Source organism: Zerene cesonia, chromosome 4, assembly GCF_012273895.1.
Source record: "Zerene cesonia ecotype Mississippi chromosome 4, Zerene_cesonia_1.1, whole genome shotgun sequence".
In the NCBI taxonomy this organism is placed as follows: Eukaryota; Metazoa; Arthropoda; class Insecta; order Lepidoptera; family Pieridae; genus Zerene; species Zerene cesonia.
Window position 1 is genome coordinate 1,554,438 of NC_052105.1, and position 18,943 is coordinate 1,573,380.

The window sequence follows — 18,943 nt, forward strand, 5'->3', positions numbered from 1 at the left end:
ATTGTATTCTTACATGTAAACTTAAGCTACAGATCGTTTTTAAATATAAGTTGGCGTTTGCACAACCTATTGTATGTGACCACAACTTACACACTAGCGTTAACTTAAATATATGACATCAAACAAAGTCATAACTTAGAGTAAACCAAGAGTAACAAAGAATATAGCCTTAAAAATTATAATCATGCATGTAGATAACCCTGCTCCAAGTGCTAAGATTTTTGTAATGAAAAAAAAAAAAACACTTATTCATTAAATTAGGACAGAAAAAGCTTTATCATCTTGTGCTTTATTCCAGGCCATTTATCAGAAAAAATATCAATATCCATTAAATTTAACAAAGAATTGTAATGCCTTAAGGTTCTTATGATAGGTGAATTATGTTTCGTATTAGTTTTACATGATTTTTAAATTGAAGAGTAAGTGGTATGCGGATAGTAAGTGCGATGAAAAAGAAATATGTTAAATTACTATTAATACTAGTAAAAAATAATATTAAAAAATAAAAATTATTGAAACTGATCTTGCGAGGGTACTGGTAGCTTTTAAATGAAAGATATGTAGATTTTAAAATAGGTGATTATAAATCTGATCTTGGAATTTCCACGATGCCACTTCGTAATTTTTCTGTTATAAATAAATTTGTAATATTACATAAAATTGTATATAATAACAAAATATCATGCTACTGACTCCATCTACTGATTATATGATTATATGAGTGTATGACATTACCTATAATGCAAGACAATAAATCAATCTGTGTCAAAACCTCCAGGGGGTTTTATTACTTTCAACTCGCACCACCATTTTGAACAAGGCCAGAGAAAATTTACCCTTTCTAAAAGACTCTTTTCAAGTGAATTCATTTTGATACCAAATGATCTAATCTATGTCAATTCATTGTCTTCTCTCAAAGTACATCTCACGACAACTGGTTCCATACTCTATGAAATGACAGTTATTCAGAACTTACTGTATAGTATACTTCGAATTTAAAATACTATTCTAATAGATTATCAATACGCAAGGAAGATGCGTTCAATAAAACTGAACACTATTATATCAACACAGCAAACAAAGCCCTCAACTTAGACGTATTACAGCAAATTCGCTAAGCCATCCCGGCTTTCCTAAATAATATATCATAGACAAATGTCAAAAGGGCAATTTACACCCCAAGCGGGATACAATTGCAGCTACAATAGTCCGAATCATTCATTTGTCAGTCCTCTGTGAACACAATGGCCTTCAGACACATTGTCACGGATGGTTTATTAATAAGAAATTAAGTAGATATATTTATAGAGGTTTGATAGCTGTCGGGTTGTCCTATATCGGGTTAGAATAGTTGAGGATTATTACTCATGCGTGTTTGTTTATGGGTGCTAATTAAATCGGCTACAATTAAAGAATGATGATTATAATGTACCATAGATGCTGTACAATGTACAATGTAATTATAAAAGATTTTTTATGGAAAATTTATTAATAAATAAAATACATAAGTTTATAAGCTGGTTTTAATGTTTGCATGGAAATTAGGTGTCAATGAAACGGTAACAAAAATCGTTTGTTTAATTGTTCTGGTTAAGTTAATAAGAAAATTTAGCTCAGTTAATTTCTAGCATTGATGGCGGTAAAAAAGATATACTAACAATAGAATATATAGATTTAGGAAATTGATTTACTTTACCTTACTATAGATTTATAATTTTATTTTAATGGTAGAGATAATAAAATCAAGCGAATTCGAGAATCCTTTTTTGAAATTGACGGAAAAAGCAGTAGCTAATAAATATATCTACTTAAAAATGATATTATTAAATCTACTAAAAATCTATCCATTTAGTGGGATTGAAGCCCAGTACCCGTAGGGTATAATGGAGTAATTTTGTTATTCAACATATTATTTAAGGATATTTCTATAACCACAACCACTAAATAAACAGAGACTTAATTCCCATCTATTCCTTACGGGTATTAATACATAATTCATTCTTCATTGTAAGACAAAAGCAACTGTATTTTATACTCCTTTTGATGCCGCCTCAGGGCTTACAATATTAACTTTCAATTTATTCCAACACACGAACATAGAAAAACGTTCGATAAAAAAATCGATTTCCATTCCAGGAATAATGTCGGCAAATTGAATAAATTCAATAATTCACGTGTAAACAAGCGAAAAATAAGCGAACGAACTCGGCGCTATCGAAAACAAAGTAGTAAGGTTGTTTACAAATCCCGTCGAGGATGACTCGAAAACAGAAATAAACGTTAATATTTAAGGTTATACCAGACGTATATACGCTGTGTTTGATCTTTGAGCGCGATGGATTAACGATCAGTGCAAGTAATTTCGTATTAGCTGTTCTGATAGATTTTGGTTCGTGTTTGAGTTTATTTTGGCGTTTAAATTTACGTTATATAACAAACTTATCTATTAGTTTTCTTGCAGATATTTATTTATGCTAAGATGAAGACTATATGTTATGATTTTTATATTATTAAAAGGTTTTTATTAAAAGTTAAAGAATGTTTGAGTCGTCAATATTCACAATAGAGGAGTGACAAAGAACAGGACATAAATAAATGTTCCAGGATTTTTTATCCATCATCATCTAGTTCTGAACTCAACAAGTTTATATGAGTTAGAATAAACGACGAAAAACATATGTTTATTAATTTGTATACACCATCAATCATAACCAATAAAAAAATCGTATAAAATACTCACAACCTTTAACCGTTTGATAATGTTCACATAAACACATCTATTTGAATAACCTCATAATGTAAGAACGTTTCTTTATTCTTTATCGAACTACAATCTACGTAACCTTTATCCTCATAGCACCCACGAACAATTCAATATCAATGCTTATAACACATTTTAAATACGAACTGGATCTAACGTTTAAACGGTTGGAAGAATTAAAATTCACATCGCATCCATCGCCTTCAATATTCACTTTCGTTCGTCAAGTTTCCATCATTATCCAGGAGACGTGACGTCATTCCGTCGTCATTCTTAGCGATGTCATTTTAATGCTTAATCACATTTTGAACCAAGTTGTGGATGATTTTGAAAGCCGCTAAATAGACGCTGGTTTAGCAAATAATTGATTATAAATGGTGATATTGAAGCTTGATGAATAGTCAAGGAATATATCTGGCATTTCAAACATTAATTCAATGAGACTTATTCTAGAAGCAATTTTGAATCGTTATAACATAGTTTTACCAGTTAACGGTTCGAGGAGAGTTCTACAAAGAAGAAATATGTATCTTTACTGCTATTTTTCTGACAATTGCAAGGGTTTAAAGTAAGGAAAATATGTAATTGAGTTAAACGACGAAGCTGGCACGTAAAAAATATCGATGCACAAATGATTTATGAATTTTGAATTATAAGAATTTTTATACACTTAAATAACATCTTTAGAAATTGTTTGTCACTTATATTTAACCAGCATTTGGTGTACCTTGTTATTGGCGTATTTATTGTGATAATTAATCAGATACTGTAAAATTAGCTGTAAGGTACCTTTTATAAATAAAATAAAATAAATAAAGTAAAATAATGAATGTGAATATAATAATTGTAAGCATAGTTTTTTATATTTAGATGTATTGCTCAACCTAAGCAGCTTAGAGAGTATGCAATTGAACATATAATTCTTTATACCGAAAATTTTTGAACTGAACATCATTTTAAGTGTCCTTTCTTTCTCGGCTCCGAGAAATAAGTTATTTCATTAGTCACGTCGCATTATTCAAGGAAGTTTCTTCATTACTCGCAGAGCGTGACGCGGTTCGTCTTTAAATTGTACCACTTACCCCGCCCAGCCTTGAGACGTCGTCAATAAAGGAACAAATGCGACGCTTTAGTATCCGGTATTGAATTTGTGAAATTTTAATGACTAGCTTTTATACAAAAGTTACTGTTTCTAATATGAAAGTGTTTTGACAGTTATAGGTTACTAGTGGTTCGCACCGGCTTCGCCCGTGGTAGATATATAGCCTATAGCCTTCCTCAATAAATGGGCTATCTAACACTGAAAGAATTTTTCAAATCGGACAAGTACTTCCTGAGATTACTGCGATCAAACAAACAAACAAAAAACTCTTCAGCTTTATAATATTAGTATATCGATATCGTCTGGAAAGGAGATAAGTACCTATTATAATTAAAGGAACTATTCAAATGTTTATATGTCTGTAAGGAGACAGCTTGTTACACGCATGGGTGATAAACATATAGAGATGAGGTTTATTGTGTTAGTGGTAAGACTTTAGACAGCATTAAATAGTAAAATCTAGTGCTGTCGAAGCCGATGGATCTTCATTTATTAGTGTCTTTATTAATAATAGTAATAATATAATAATAAAGAAATGTTTATGAAACTGTTAAATAAGTACAATTACATTTGTAGAAACTGAAGCCTTTGTTAATTTAAACTGTGTTACGGGCCTTAGACTGCATCGTATTTTTGGTAAATTACAGTATTTATACATTAAAATAAATAAATAAATAAAATTACCAATATGTGTTCAGCAGTTTTTACTGTACTGTAGATTTTGTAGTTTTTCTTCTTAATAAAGTTATTCTAAAACTTAATGACGAAAATATAAATAAAGTTCTTTTATTATTGTACTATTTTAAATAACAATGCTATTATCCCGGATATGAACCGTAGTAAATGCCGTTATAAGTATTTTATTTTCGTTATTATTATTTATTGAGTCCATTAGAGTACAAAAAAGAAATATACGAAGTACGAAAGTTTCCTATGATAAAGATGGTATCTTTAAATTTTTTTACTTATCAAAAGTAAAAAAAACACATTTTTTTCTACATAACCTCCCAACACTTTCAGCAATGTTAAATCCGATATACTATCTCCACATAAGCAAATCTCCTAACAGTATAAAAATCTTAAAGCATCAATCAAATCGCGTCTAACTTGTACCATTTGCATCCACGCCCTAGCTTTTGAAAGTCCTCAATAAAACGAAAGGAGGATATTTTGTGACTTTCTTTTGTTTAACCAAGTTGCGTAATGAACCCTGCTACTTCTGAATGTTAGGAGGCTCGCCATTAAGCCTGAGTTACTCTTCTGCATTGAGTTTTTTAATTAAATTCAACAGTTTAAAAAATTGCACGTTTACAATATTGTTTTTATTTGTTTTAGTGTAGCTTAAAGGAATATATAATTGCGTTACTCATACAAAATGTCTCAGTGTAAAGTGTATTTAATAAAAAAACGTATAAATAGTATTCCTCTGTATCTTATTTAACGCAGTTATATTGTACTTTTGTGATTGCTTTTAAGATTTGTTGTAAACATACATTTTTAATAATTATAACTAATATCCTGTATATTATTATTAGTCTTCATAATTGTCGGTCTAAACAGGTCTATAATCCTCTTGATGTCCTGATTTTGACACCACGGGACTTAATCTAGAAATCATATACAACAAACAACTAAATACTTAGTACTTATAACTTATTCATTGTATAATTCAAAATACTTACTAAGCATTAAATACAAAAACATCTAACCCAGATTCAGAACTATAGGTTCATAACTTCTTCTTGTGGGAAAGTCAAGCGTAAGTGATATATATACAAACTTTTTAAAGATATTTAACAAAAAAAAATTACAATCAAAAATTTATTTACTATCTGTTAACGTTTTGTTTAATGTCAGTTGTTGTACATATTAACTTTTGTATCTTTTGAATTTTTTATTGTAATTTAAAATGTTTATAAAATGCAGAGCATGCGTTTAATATATGTAGGTGCATGTCATATTTCATTGCCGTATTATCCCCATTTCTATATGTGATAATAATTGTTGCTTGTTTAAAATATTACTCGAACAATTTATACAGTAATGTTTGGTAGTTTTTAAAATAGAATTCTTGAATTTATAATGTATATTGTACCTAGTGTGTTCTCAAAATTATTATATTTATATTTATAATAATGTAATATAAATAAAAAGCATATCTGTATATTTAAAAATAATATTGCATATCTCGATTTAGTTATAGATGAATTGTATTTATCTTGTTAAATCCACTTTTCCTATTAAAAAGAAATAACATCAATGCTACAACGCTTTAATTAAAATCTAGTTGATCAACCGGCTTGTGTAAATAATGGAATGTTTTGAAGTTAAATTCTAATACAAATAAAATTTGATTTATTACCGTCATTTCCTATGCATTCAATTTGAAATATTTTAGTTTTTTTTGTTTATGAAATACATTTCTTGATCTCACTTTCTTATACAATCTTTGTATTCATGAACTGTAAGTATTAAGTATTCATTTCCCTTGTAAAATATTAACATAATTGTACAAATGGTTGGCACAAAATCAGTAATTTTGAGCAACGGTTTCTACAAACAAAGTATTCTCCGACACAATTTTTGTACATAATGAAATAATAATTTGAATCAACAAAACCTGAACCTACGGTTTCATTTTCATTCCATTACCATTGTCCCTTCACGGAACCCTAAAAAACGGGAAAAACTGTACACACTCCCTCATTTATTTATGAGAGCCTTACCCAACTTGCCTCGAGCCATTAGCACGGCTATATCCATCTCTTTCTGGCAGGGGAAATCTCTATTATGCTATCCCTGACAGATTCTCTCACCCTATTATTCGCAGGTTAAAATGCTTGAACTCTAAACTTGGATACGAAATGTGTTAATAAAGACTAGCTTTGTACCAATTTAAAAACTTCGTTTTGACTTAATGTTTGGCCATTGCATTCAGATGTATGTAGTTAAAGAATCTTCTGACAATCTACAAAACCATCTTCTACTGTTTACGAAAACTGTATGGATTTTTTGTTAAGGTTATTTTGAAATAAACTAGATGGTGTTAGTAAATTCTCATAGATGACCGCTGTTGAGGTGATATTATAATGGACTCATAAATTGAAATGCATGCAGTATATCGGGAGAAGACTGAGTGTAGTCGAATACTTAAGTGGTAAACATATTTCTCTAACTGTTGGCATCCAGATACGACAGTAGATTAAGATAAAATATTAATTAAAGAGTTCTAATAAGAGACCCTCTAGGAAGAAAGTTTAAAAAATATTCAATAAAACAAGAAATATATAAACATAGTCATATACTTTACATGCATACAAAACATTATCGCTTGGAAAACATTATTCGGTCAGTCGAGTAAAAAGAATTATGTAGCACTATAGTTTAAAAACCTGTTACTAGAAATTAAAAAATAAATACTCCACATACCAACTGCGGAGAAATAGGTGGAGGTAGTAAACAAACAACAATTTTGTATGACCTTCAAGACATGTAGCATCTCAGTCGCCCCGTGAACACGCTCGCTGTAGTGTTCGGAACGTCGGGTTAATAATATAATGAATAAACCTGCTACTAGCGGAGTATATAGCAAGACCAGTATTGGGATCGAGGTTACGACTCTACTGACTGGAACACTTTGTCAAATCCTATAAAGATGGTCAAAACACATCCTTTATATTTTAGTGTATGACATTACGCGAACATTTACTTAGTTTGCTTCAGTTGAAAGCATTTTCAGAGCATACTAGAGTCTTGTTTATGCGCATAGCGTGCGAAGAATTTAAAAATAAAAGAAATGAGTGTGTTACGCTGAAGCGGTTTTCTGTTTGGATTTTCCTTAAGATTTATGTGCGTATAATATAAAGATTTGTGAATCTCGCATGAAGGAAATTGGGTCAAATGCGTGGAAAGCATGCACCGAGGATATGTGGATAACTTAAAATGTTTAACAGACTTATGATGAAATTTGTTACTGATATTAGAGCAAACAAACAAGCTGCTCGGCTTTATATTTGTGGTATGTTTATTCAACTTCAAATCATCACAACTTCTATTCTTAAGGTTAGAATAAAAATAAGACATGAAAAACATTACGTAATTCTTCCCTTCCATATGAGCACAATTTTTTATGTAATCCCTTATAAAATTTAATATAAATTTAATCACAATAATGAATACATTACAGTTATCATATAAATACATTGATTTACTTATACCATATATACTTATAGTATGAATAGATCAACTAGTAAAATTTATAACTATATTAAACTAAAATTATATAATTTTGTAAACAAAATTCTCAGATAGTATCGTCGCCGTTTAAAACCATCTGATATTATAATGGAAGACAAAAGATATTAATAAGATAAAAGTAAAATAAAAGTCCATTAAGCCAATAAAATGTATCATGATACGGTCGAATGTTCGAGAAATTTGGTCAGATCAAAGGATTTTCGTAAAAAGTGGCTATGGGACTTTTATTTAAGTGTATGTTACCGGTACGTGTGGTTTAAATAGCGATCGAATAATATCCTATGTATCTTTTATTTTTATTTTTGGTTTTATAGCATTCAAATCTACTATATAAAAATAAGTCGGGTTTTCCTTCCTGACGCTATAACTCCAAAACGCACGAACCGTTTTCCACGGTTTTGCATTCGTGGGAAAGGTCTCGGGCTCCGTGAGGTTAATTAATTAAAATTAAAAGCCATCTGGTGGCGAAACGGAGTTCGCCGGGTTTGCTAGTTCTTTATAAATAGTAATTTTTAAAGAATAGAAAAAAGAGTAAATGAGTTCGATTGCTGATGCGGCATCACATGTGGCTGAGAGGCTAGGTTAGGCTAGGCTAATTTTTTTCTATTCTTCAATTACTTATTTTTTTAGTTTATTCTTTGATTGATAAAAAAATTATAATGTGAGAATGAAGATGATGATGATGATGAAGAATGTGATATAGATTTTTCGGTGTCGAATCAGGCTGGATTGTCATTCAGTTTCATATTATAATTGTTTAAATAGTGGTCCGCACCGGCTTCGCCCGTTGTACATATTATATAGCTTGTCACTCAGTGAAAATGCAGCATTCCAATGGGGAAGAAATTTTGAAACATACACATAAAAAAAATTCGAATGTTTTGTAGTTACAATATTAGTTTAGATTAATTTATTTCCATACGGAGGTATGTGGAGAAAACATATGTTAAAGGTCTCATTCTTATTTTTTTCATAATAGATTTGCACTTTTTTATTGATATCGGTAGTTGGTACCAGATGGATCAGCAGAATACAACTCAAATGATTCGATACAATTAAACAGACTACGCTCAACACTTACGCCACTCTAATACGTCGCTCCGTCCACTTTCCAGTAACTAAATGAGGATTTTCTGGGATGAAATAAATCTTAAAGCAAATACCGATTCGATAGTTTTTCTGACATAATTACGGTCAGTAAGCACTTCGCTAGTCTGGGCTTAGCTTTCTTTTGTTTCCGAACTTTTCCGCACGACTGAGCAGAGTCAATGAAATGAATTCGTAAAGTAATACTTTATGAGGACTTTGTGTACGAAAAAATTAGATCAGAAGTTTCCTTGGTAGAATTGAATTTTAAACTTCTCAATGAATCGAATTTGCTTAGATTGTTAAAAAAAGGAAATGTGATTATTACGACCCAAATGGAATATATAAAACTATTTTTCTCAACACTATACATATGTACAAAATATCTGTCTGTAATATCTATAATTTTTTTAATGGGTGTGTGATATTATGTATTACTTGAATACTCGTGTTAACAAGCTAGACTAATTAATGAGATTACTAATTATAGGACAATATTGAAATCTTTAATGAGTTCATTGGAGCATATGTTTCATCATTTATTTTTTCATTAAGTATTTATTAATAACCTAACATAATATTCCTATGCATTTGACTTCAAAATACACCATATAAAATGTCTAACTATGGATTCCGTGAAAATAGGGAAAAATAAAACACCTTTTATTATTTTTAGAGTATTTTTATTATTACGACGGGATATCTTATAAGTGAACCACTGAAAAATAGTTGAACCGTTCAAATGTACAAAAATATGACAATCTCAATGTTTTATTTCATAAAATCTATATATGAGTTATCGAATATTTCCATAACCATTCAAAATTGTGGCTAATAAGGAATAAGAATAAGGGAAAAAATAGGACGTATAATTTATGTGACTGCCAGAAGTTGCTCACACATTTCACCCTATCGCCTATATATTCTAGTGGAATACACTTATGTAACTCAATTTTCCATCCTCTTCCCGCACCCAACATTCCAACTTGACATTTCTTTCCCTTTGCAGTGTAGCATTTTATTTTTATGGCCTTGTCTTTTCGAATATTTCCCGTCGCCTCTCGCCCCGTTGTAATTCCGAGGAATTCCCAAATTCTTGGCAGTATTCTTTACGTGCAATGCGATATCCGATGGTTTCGCAATACAAAATATAACTGAGAAACGAGAAACGAAATATGGCGTCGAGCTTATTCGAAACTTTTATTTAGGTGGAAGTGTTTATATTGTTTATTCTAGGATAGACGGAGCGCTGTTGTGTGGGAAGTCAATTCTTTTCAGTATCATCTTCAACTCTTCGTTTGCAAACAAAATAGTTTCATAAGACACTGACCTTTTGACTCGCAACAAATTGGGCAAGATATTTTCTGAGGGATACCCCTTCTTTCGTGAAATGAATGTTTCGCTTGTGACCATCGATATATGAAGCAGGCTTGCGGCGTAGGAAACTAATGCTCGGACTCCGTACAGAACGATAAACAGGAAAAGAGAGAACCCGGCGATTAAATAGTTTCTCTCGATTCGGCTCAATAGCACCAACTTTTCGTATTCGTTCGGGATCTTGTTAGATATTAGTTTTGATATGTTCAGCAACGGGATAAACATACCGTAGTATATGATGACGACGAAATAGAGGCCGATTAAGCTGTAGTACGTTTTGCTGGATTTCATTGCTCTGTTGAAATAGACGAGAAGTTTTCGTATATCATACATTGGATTGAGCATTGTTAGTATGACGGCCATTTGGAAAAGTAAAAAGCAACCGAGTATTATGCAGCTCACGTCCATTTCTTCTGTTTCACGGGATCTGGTTATGTTTCATGTAAAATTAAGTCATATTGTTTTAGGATGGATTTGAAATAGGAGTCGGCTATTTTATTTTTATTGTTTTTGGCTCCATGTTCTGTATAGAATGACAATATTGTGACGGATAGTCATTAAACTTTTCATTTTTAAATGCCAACATATATCCGATGTGCCAGTAATATTTATAACTTAAGAATTCTGGTAAATTTATACACATGATATCAAAATAGCGATTCTACCTTCGTTTATACTTAATATATATGCTATAATTAGTAACAATTGTGGGCTCTATGAAATCGATAGAGGTTATCATGAATAAGATTTTGTCCATTAATATCTTCAAATATTTATTTCGTCAAATATATATTACAAAAAATCAACGATATTAAATACATTCACGATTTAGTTCTGATTATTTTTAGTTTACTTAGCGCGGCTATTATGAAGGATGCTCTGGAAAACTTTGTAGTATCATTTTCAGCCAGTATTGCGTTCCTGCACATGAGTTCAAAGTCGAGTAGCTGGGCCATAGTAATGAAGAAATGTACTACTCTTTCCAATAATATCATTAAACTGATTGCGATGAAGAAACACGTGAATCCAAGTGAAAACTTGCTTAAATAAAATTGCCATATTAATTCTTTATCTTCAACGGTTTGCAACAGCTTTCTATAGTAAAATTTCTCCCACACTGTATCCAATAGAACATTCATAAAAAGACACATTGAAAGTATGAACAGACAATTAGGAGGTAGAAGGTTATAGTTATTGAATTGCTGTAAATTAAACCACGTATCTCTTATCACATTTGGTTCCTTTAAAGGTCTTAACAGCAGGAATATGAGTATTAATTGAATAGCTATAAACGATCCTGATAGAGCACTGAAAATATTTATCATTTTTAATTGGAATTAATCTTTTGTCAAGTCAATTCTTACTGTAATCTTGTGAGGATAAAAGCAATATTTGCTTGTTGTATTCTCAATCTAATTTTTGTTTTTCCGACATAAATGTTTCAGTACTGAATTCTGAAGTATTTGTGGTATTTGTGTCATCAGCGATAACGTTAATGATTCTGGTTTCTCGTCTTATGTCAGATTCTGAGTATATGGCTTTTTTAGGTGTTAATTTGAAAAACTTCTGAATCTTACAATGTTCACTCTTGCTGATATCAGCTATTGATGGCCAATGAATTGCGCCTTTTTCTTCCTCCGAATCTTTTGGACTAAGATATTCCGGGTCAATTTTATTTTCAAGATATGCTATGTCTATAAGATCATAATTTGCCATTAAATTCGCAAATTCAACTAACTTGGCTGAGAATTTCAGGAAGTCGAATAAGCGCAGTGTTACCAGAAGAAAGAATAATGAAAATGCACCCAATATATTGTCTCTTAATGCATTTGTTGCTGCTATTACGTTTTTTAATGTAGCATCAGCTGATTCTTCTTGTTTGTTTGCCGCCGATTGTAATTGACTCAAAGTTTTAGTTGGTGCAATAATGCCCGCTGATATGATGGTCGTTACATACAACACTGCCAAGGAAATAGTGAAAATATTACTTTTGAAATTATCTTCTAGCAGTTTTATATTCTTCGCTATAGTCACGATATCAAGTACAGGCGATAGTAAGAATAAAATTAAAACAACTTGAGTGAAATTTATAGCTGGAAGTATTATAGTGTAAACATCGAAATTCATAATTTTACAACAAAATTTTGATCGAAAACATTACTTAATTATTATAAAACGTCACCAATATAATGTTTGAAGTTTGAAAGTTTGACGTTATGTAAGAAATATGCCAGTTTAGGAATGAAAAAAGTATGCGCTGTAACATTATTCCGGAAAATAATGTAACTCCTTATTTTTATCAATTTAATTGTAATATCCATTTTTTACTAGCTGTAAACATCATTCACGTGGTACCAAAGTAAAAATAACCCTGGGTAAAAATTAGCCTATAATCTATCTCTCTACCAAATTTCCTACAGATACAATAAGGTGTTCTTGCGTGAAAGAGTAACAAACATCCACACTTACAAACGTTCATAATATAAGTAGCATGAAATTTCACACATATACGTTTACACACAATAATATAAATGTGCGTAAGACCGCGATACATAGAACTCACTACATACGTATGTCACACGCAGACCAAGTGTAAGTAGTATATCTCAATTAGTATGTTGCTGTCTCTTTCGCACTGGTGGGCGCAGGTGTCGATACAGTTGGTTAGTTAGGTTATACTTAGATGTAAACTTTGTAGACTCTAGAGGGTTTGTTGCAATTGAACAGAACTTAGATTACTTCGAGAAATAATTGCATTGCATTATACTAAGCTGCGAGATCTGAACGTTTCTTAATTATTGTCTCGTTTTATATTATACTAGCTTTTGCCCGCGGCTTCGCACGCGTTAAATTTAATAGATGTTATTATAAATACAAACCTCCCTCTCGAATCTTCCATTTATTAAAAAAAACCTCATCAAAATCCGTTGCGTAGCTTTAAAGATTTAAGCATACATGCGTAGGGACAAAGAAAGTGACTTTGTTTTACACTATACCTAGCTGCGCCTCGCAGTTTCACCCGCGTAAGTCCACATCCCGTAGGAATATCGGAATAAAAATTTGCCTATACGTTGTTCCAGTTGTCCAGCTGTCTACGTACCAAATTTCATTGCAATCGGTAGAGTAGTTTTTGTGTGAAAGAGCAACAAACACACACACATCCTTACAAACTTTCGCATTTATAATATTAGTAGGATTCTCTGCTTTAATAAGTTTTTTAGAATAAGAACAAACAGGATAAACATAACCCGCTTAAATTAAAATGTCCAATAAATAACGAGAACAACGTAATATTTCAATACACGTCGCTGGCGGTACGACCAATATTTACTGGGTAAAAATTTCCCTCATTACGGGAGACGTTGGCGATACATCACCCACTGCTAAATCACTCGAGTCCTAACAATCAATATCCTCGAAATGGCTCTGAGGATTCGTTGAATTCATATTTTATAGCCCCTTCGGTATAATTATAATCATATTTTAGTTAATTAATTGATATCGGAATACGTTATTAAAATAAATAACGGTTGTTTACTTGCGCGTGTGTATGGGGGTGAAATTTTGTAATTACCTGAGTATTTCAATATTTTTTGTATATTTAATATTTAGAAGAATACTTTTTATATTTTTAATGATTCGATAAACATACACTGTAAAGGCATAGATCACATTGAATTACTATTTTTAACAGTGCTACATTAGCTATTATTAAAACGCATTCATTTCTTTTATTATCATTATATTTTCAAGCTATTTTTGTAATACCTACTTCCTCAATATTGTTTGCATGATATACATAAAAGTAACGTATTTGGTATCAACCTCTTTCACGAAGTTCTTGTATTAAGTTCACTCTAGTTAATCCTGATCAAATGCCAATATTAGAATCTATACTCAATGCCTTTGAATCTGTGGTTAGAAGCGTAACGATAAATCTTCAATAACCAGTATCCAATAATATCAACTAAATATCCTATCCCTTTGATATATCTTTGTTTCCACCATTTTATCGGGGTCAGCAAATGAAGAACGTGAGAGGTCCAAAGGTCCCTCGATTTCCTCTCAAACAAATTCGCTTATTGGGAAGTATGTCCCGGGACATAAATAAAATTGATGCCGGCAAAATCATTCAAATTTGAATCAGATTTGATGGCTGAATTTATAGTGCTATAAATTTGTTCAAGAAAGCATTTTTAGATTGTATGACGGCAGTTTTTTATAATTGAATGCAATTTTATATTTAAGGACCTAGAGACAATTGACGATTATCATATAATAATATTATAAGATATTAATTGTTAAATACTGCAAACCGGAATATAATATTTTTAACTAAAACATGCGTCATCCTAATTCCACCCAACTCCAAAAGTTAGCATACAGTTTTAATGCAATATTATGTTCTAAAAGATAACAATAGTCCATGAATTTTCATTTAAAAGCTTACACGTTACTGCATATTTGTTCGTGTACTAACTTTCATAAGCTAAGTTTCCTTGTTCACTGTAACACGGACGAAACTTTAGTGTTTTTATTTCTCCCCCTCCTTCGCTAAAGGCTATGAGTTCTTGTAATGCCTTATAACAGTCGCCTTATGAATTATTTATACGTCAACGATTAGGTGGTGTAACTTTTTGGGATACATGCGAGGGGAAAATCCGGGTGGTGTATGGAGATAATAACGAAATCAAAGTTTTAAATGGGGCACATGTATGGATTCTGTTGTAACATACATTATATTTAATCTTTTTATTAGTATGTGCATTTTATAATTCGAAAAACCGTATTCGTATTCTATATACTAAGATGGAAGTGGCGACTATTGACATACGTATGTATTTTTATTTTAATATTTATTAGAAGTTAAAGGTTCAAAAACTTTTAAAATTTGCTTCAATTTGGTGATTAAAAATAAAAATAAAGTAAATTTAAAATGTAAGTCTTTGTATTATTGCATATAACATTATAAAATATCCGTGGGCTTATTCTTTAAAAAATAAAATATTAATGTCATTTATATTTTTTTTACTAGCGGTCCGCCCCGGCTTCGCTCTTTATGTAAAGGCTATATATGTGTAGCCTATAGCCCTTCTTAATAAATGGGATATCTAACACTGAAATAATTTTTCAAATCGGACCAGACGTTCCTGAGATTAGTGCGTTTAAACTCTTCAGCTTTATAATATTAGTGTAGATATACATAGTACGTTTTTTATATACATACATTTATATGTATAGTACGTTCTCAAAATCTCTTCAAATTGTATGATACGATTGATATGATTTCAAAAACATTCCGAAATGTTTGCTCCGAATTGAAATCCCTTTCGTTGCGTTTAATGAAACAATGTTGTACAGAGTTCTGCGCTTCAAGATGTCGTAATAAAGGTTCCTGAGTTACTACTCTTATTGCTGTGGCGGACTGAGAATTGTATTCGGCGACTTTTTCCTTTATTGTTAAATGTGTTTAGCGCACATAGTTATGATTTCCAGGATAACTCTTACAACACTCGACTTTAATTGAATTAGTTGTGACAATGTACTGAACATAGTTTGAAGATGACACTTATTTTACGGCTCTTGGATTTTTCAACAACAATTACTGTACGTGACAACGTAGTAAATTTATTAAAGTATACATTTATGTTGAAGTAGCTGTGCCCCGCAGTTTCAAGCGCGTATGTTTGTTGCCCGTAGGAATATCGGAATAAAAAGTTCCCTTTTTGTTATTCCCGTTATCCAGCTAGATACCAACTTTCATTGCAATCGGTTCAGCAGTTTTTGCGTGAAAGACTCACAAGCATTCATACATACATACATCCATCCATACTTACAAACATTCGCGTTTATAATATTAGTAGGACATAACACTATACATTTGAAATTTATTAAATTCTACAATATATTCATAAACCGTCGTTTGCCCGAACATGAGGGCTGTATTATAATTAATAATAAATACAGTACGTCTAGTCTGTGGAGTGTAAGTTGGCGTACAAAATCCGCTCGAACCTTCGTCAATCATGAATTTTCAGGCTGTTGTTTAAGGCCAAATATCTTAATAACATAAAAGTCAGTGAATTTACAATTTCGAGCGAAAAATCTATTGTCTTGAATCTTCTTAGGATAAAGAAATGTTGATGAATACAAACTCAATTTAACTTTGTCATTTTAAATATTTTAAAGGTCATGGTATTAAATAGTTAGTCACGAGTTGTTTTTCTTGTCATAGTTTACGTAATGCCTCTCCAAAGGTTCATGGGCGGTGGTAGCGCTTACCATCAGGCGACCCATTGCCGACGATGACGAAAGAAAAGTTTTTTTTTGGGAATGGTGTGGAATATACGGGATATACCAACAACATTAACCTGAAATAAAACAGTAATAGTCGTAACAAACAGAACAAGTAAGCTCTTAACCAATTACAAGTATAGTTCATGAACAAGCTTCAGGCGAATTATAAACATTTTATGCAAATTAACCAAACGTAAGACGCTGTTACAATATTTTGTTAATGACGTTATGATTAGTCGCGCCTCCTGAGGCTTTTATACTACGTGTCTACACTTAAATCCTACTAATATTATAAATGCGAAAGTTTGTAAGGATGTGTGTGTGTTTGTTGCTCTTTTACGCAAAAACTACTGAACCGATTGCAATGAAATTTGGTACGTAGATAGCTGGACAGCTGGAAAAACATATGGGTAACTTTTTATCCCGATATTCTTACGGGATACAAACTGTAAGCGGGTGAAACCGCAGGGCGCAGCTAGTAGATAATATTCCGGTAATTTAGAGTGTGATATAAATGTGTTATCATAATTTTTCGTTTAAAGCTTAATAATAATTAATTATGTATTCATTCGCCGTTTCTGTTAATCTATATATGATTATACCTAGTGGTTAATTAGGAAAGATTTAAAAAATAAAGTCTACACAGATGGAGCCGAGGCGAGCAGATAGTATCTGATCTTGCACAGGAGAAGGTACCATATCTATTAAAGATCGGCGTAACAAAGTCAAATGTCTTCATATCCGTTAACAATCCTTTCCTTTTCCCTTTCCTACAAAGTCGGTAATCCGAATATCCTTTACTAACAACAAAACAAAAAAGTAAAACTCAAACTCAAACATGTATTTATTCAATAAAACCTTAAAGAAGCACTTTTGAATCGTCATTTTACACAGTTTTAACATTTACCGCTGGTTCGAAGAAATTTCTACGGAGAAGAGTCGGCAAGAAACTCTGATAACGCTCCTCTACCCCTCTTACAATGGCTTATTTAACAAGATAATAATTTATTCACACCAATACCAAAAAATATAGCTTTAACAATGTTTATAAACTTTCCCTAACACAATCTCGGTTTATTTCAGTCTAACAAAACAACGTTATAATACTTATTATTTATCTTAATCAAACAATCGAATCTGTCGCCTAATATGTCGCACTCGAAACAGAACTAAAGAATTACAACTGATAGTAATAGAAGTTATTTGGACAAACTACAAACGATCCACGAAACATATCGTACGTAGTTGTTGGCTGTAATTGAATGATCGGTGACCGACTGCTATCGAGGTGCTCGTAATGGACGGAAATTGCCAAGTTTCCACGTTAAAATATTTTCCCTTTATCTTTTGAGAGGTGAACTACTTCTTTTCTTTACAATACACTCTTGCAGTTGGTTGTAGTGAAGATACATTTTGACTATGATAGCGTTGAAGAACACTTTTTATAGCAAATTGAGAGGGAAATATGCAGATATATCAATTAATACTGTTTAATAGTTTATTAACTACTAGACCCCCGTCCCCGTCCAGGTATCAAGATTCTTGTTATAGACAAGGGAGCATTTAATCGAGATAAAAGTATCCTATCACCCAAGTCAGCTCATACTCTGTATGCATACGTAATTTCATGAAAATCCGTTCAATAGTTTCAGCGTGATTGACGGACAAACATCCAAACAAACAAACTTTAACTCCTTGTATCGATCACGATACTTCGTTCTTAGACTGGCGTTCTTAAAAAACAACGGATGGTTCTCAATTTGTAGCCTATTCTTTGCTTATAACAATAATTTATAACCAAAGCAAATTAAATTTTAAATACCTACATATAATTACATGTCTTAACTCTTTTCAATATTCATATAACAATACTATTTGTACGTTATTCATGCCGAAAAATTGTATTGCCTTATGCTTCAACCATTTCTTTATTTCTGATGCGAGCAAGGATATGTTGATTTAAGTCCAAGGACCAAGGTGCATTGTATACTTAGTCTGGCTATAAATACTGTTACACTTAATTATAAAAAAATATTACATTTGAATTTCGAATCTGTCATTTT

The 18,943-nt window shown here is 31.6% G+C and overlaps 2 protein-coding genes across 2 annotated transcripts in view; one reads left to right on the forward strand and one right to left on the reverse strand.

Annotated features, from left to right (window-relative positions):
* Positions 1 to 18,943, forward strand: part of LOC119839597 (acetylcholine receptor subunit alpha-like 1) — a 192,919-nt gene that overhangs the window by 12,116 nt on the left and 161,860 nt on the right. The gene's annotated exons all lie outside the window — the stretch shown is intronic.
* On the reverse strand, positions 10,434 to 10,991 carry LOC119839765. Its single transcript, XM_038366205.1, has one exon. It carries the CDS (start codon positions 10,989 to 10,991, stop codon positions 10,434 to 10,436), a length of 558 nt encoding a protein of 185 aa, XP_038222133.1.

Bases quoted from the DNA above. Each gene is read 5' to 3' on its own strand.
- LOC119839765 (XM_038366205.1), bottom strand. From the start codon at position 10,991: ATGGACGTGAGCTGCATAATACTCGGTTGCTTTTTACTTTTCCAAATG.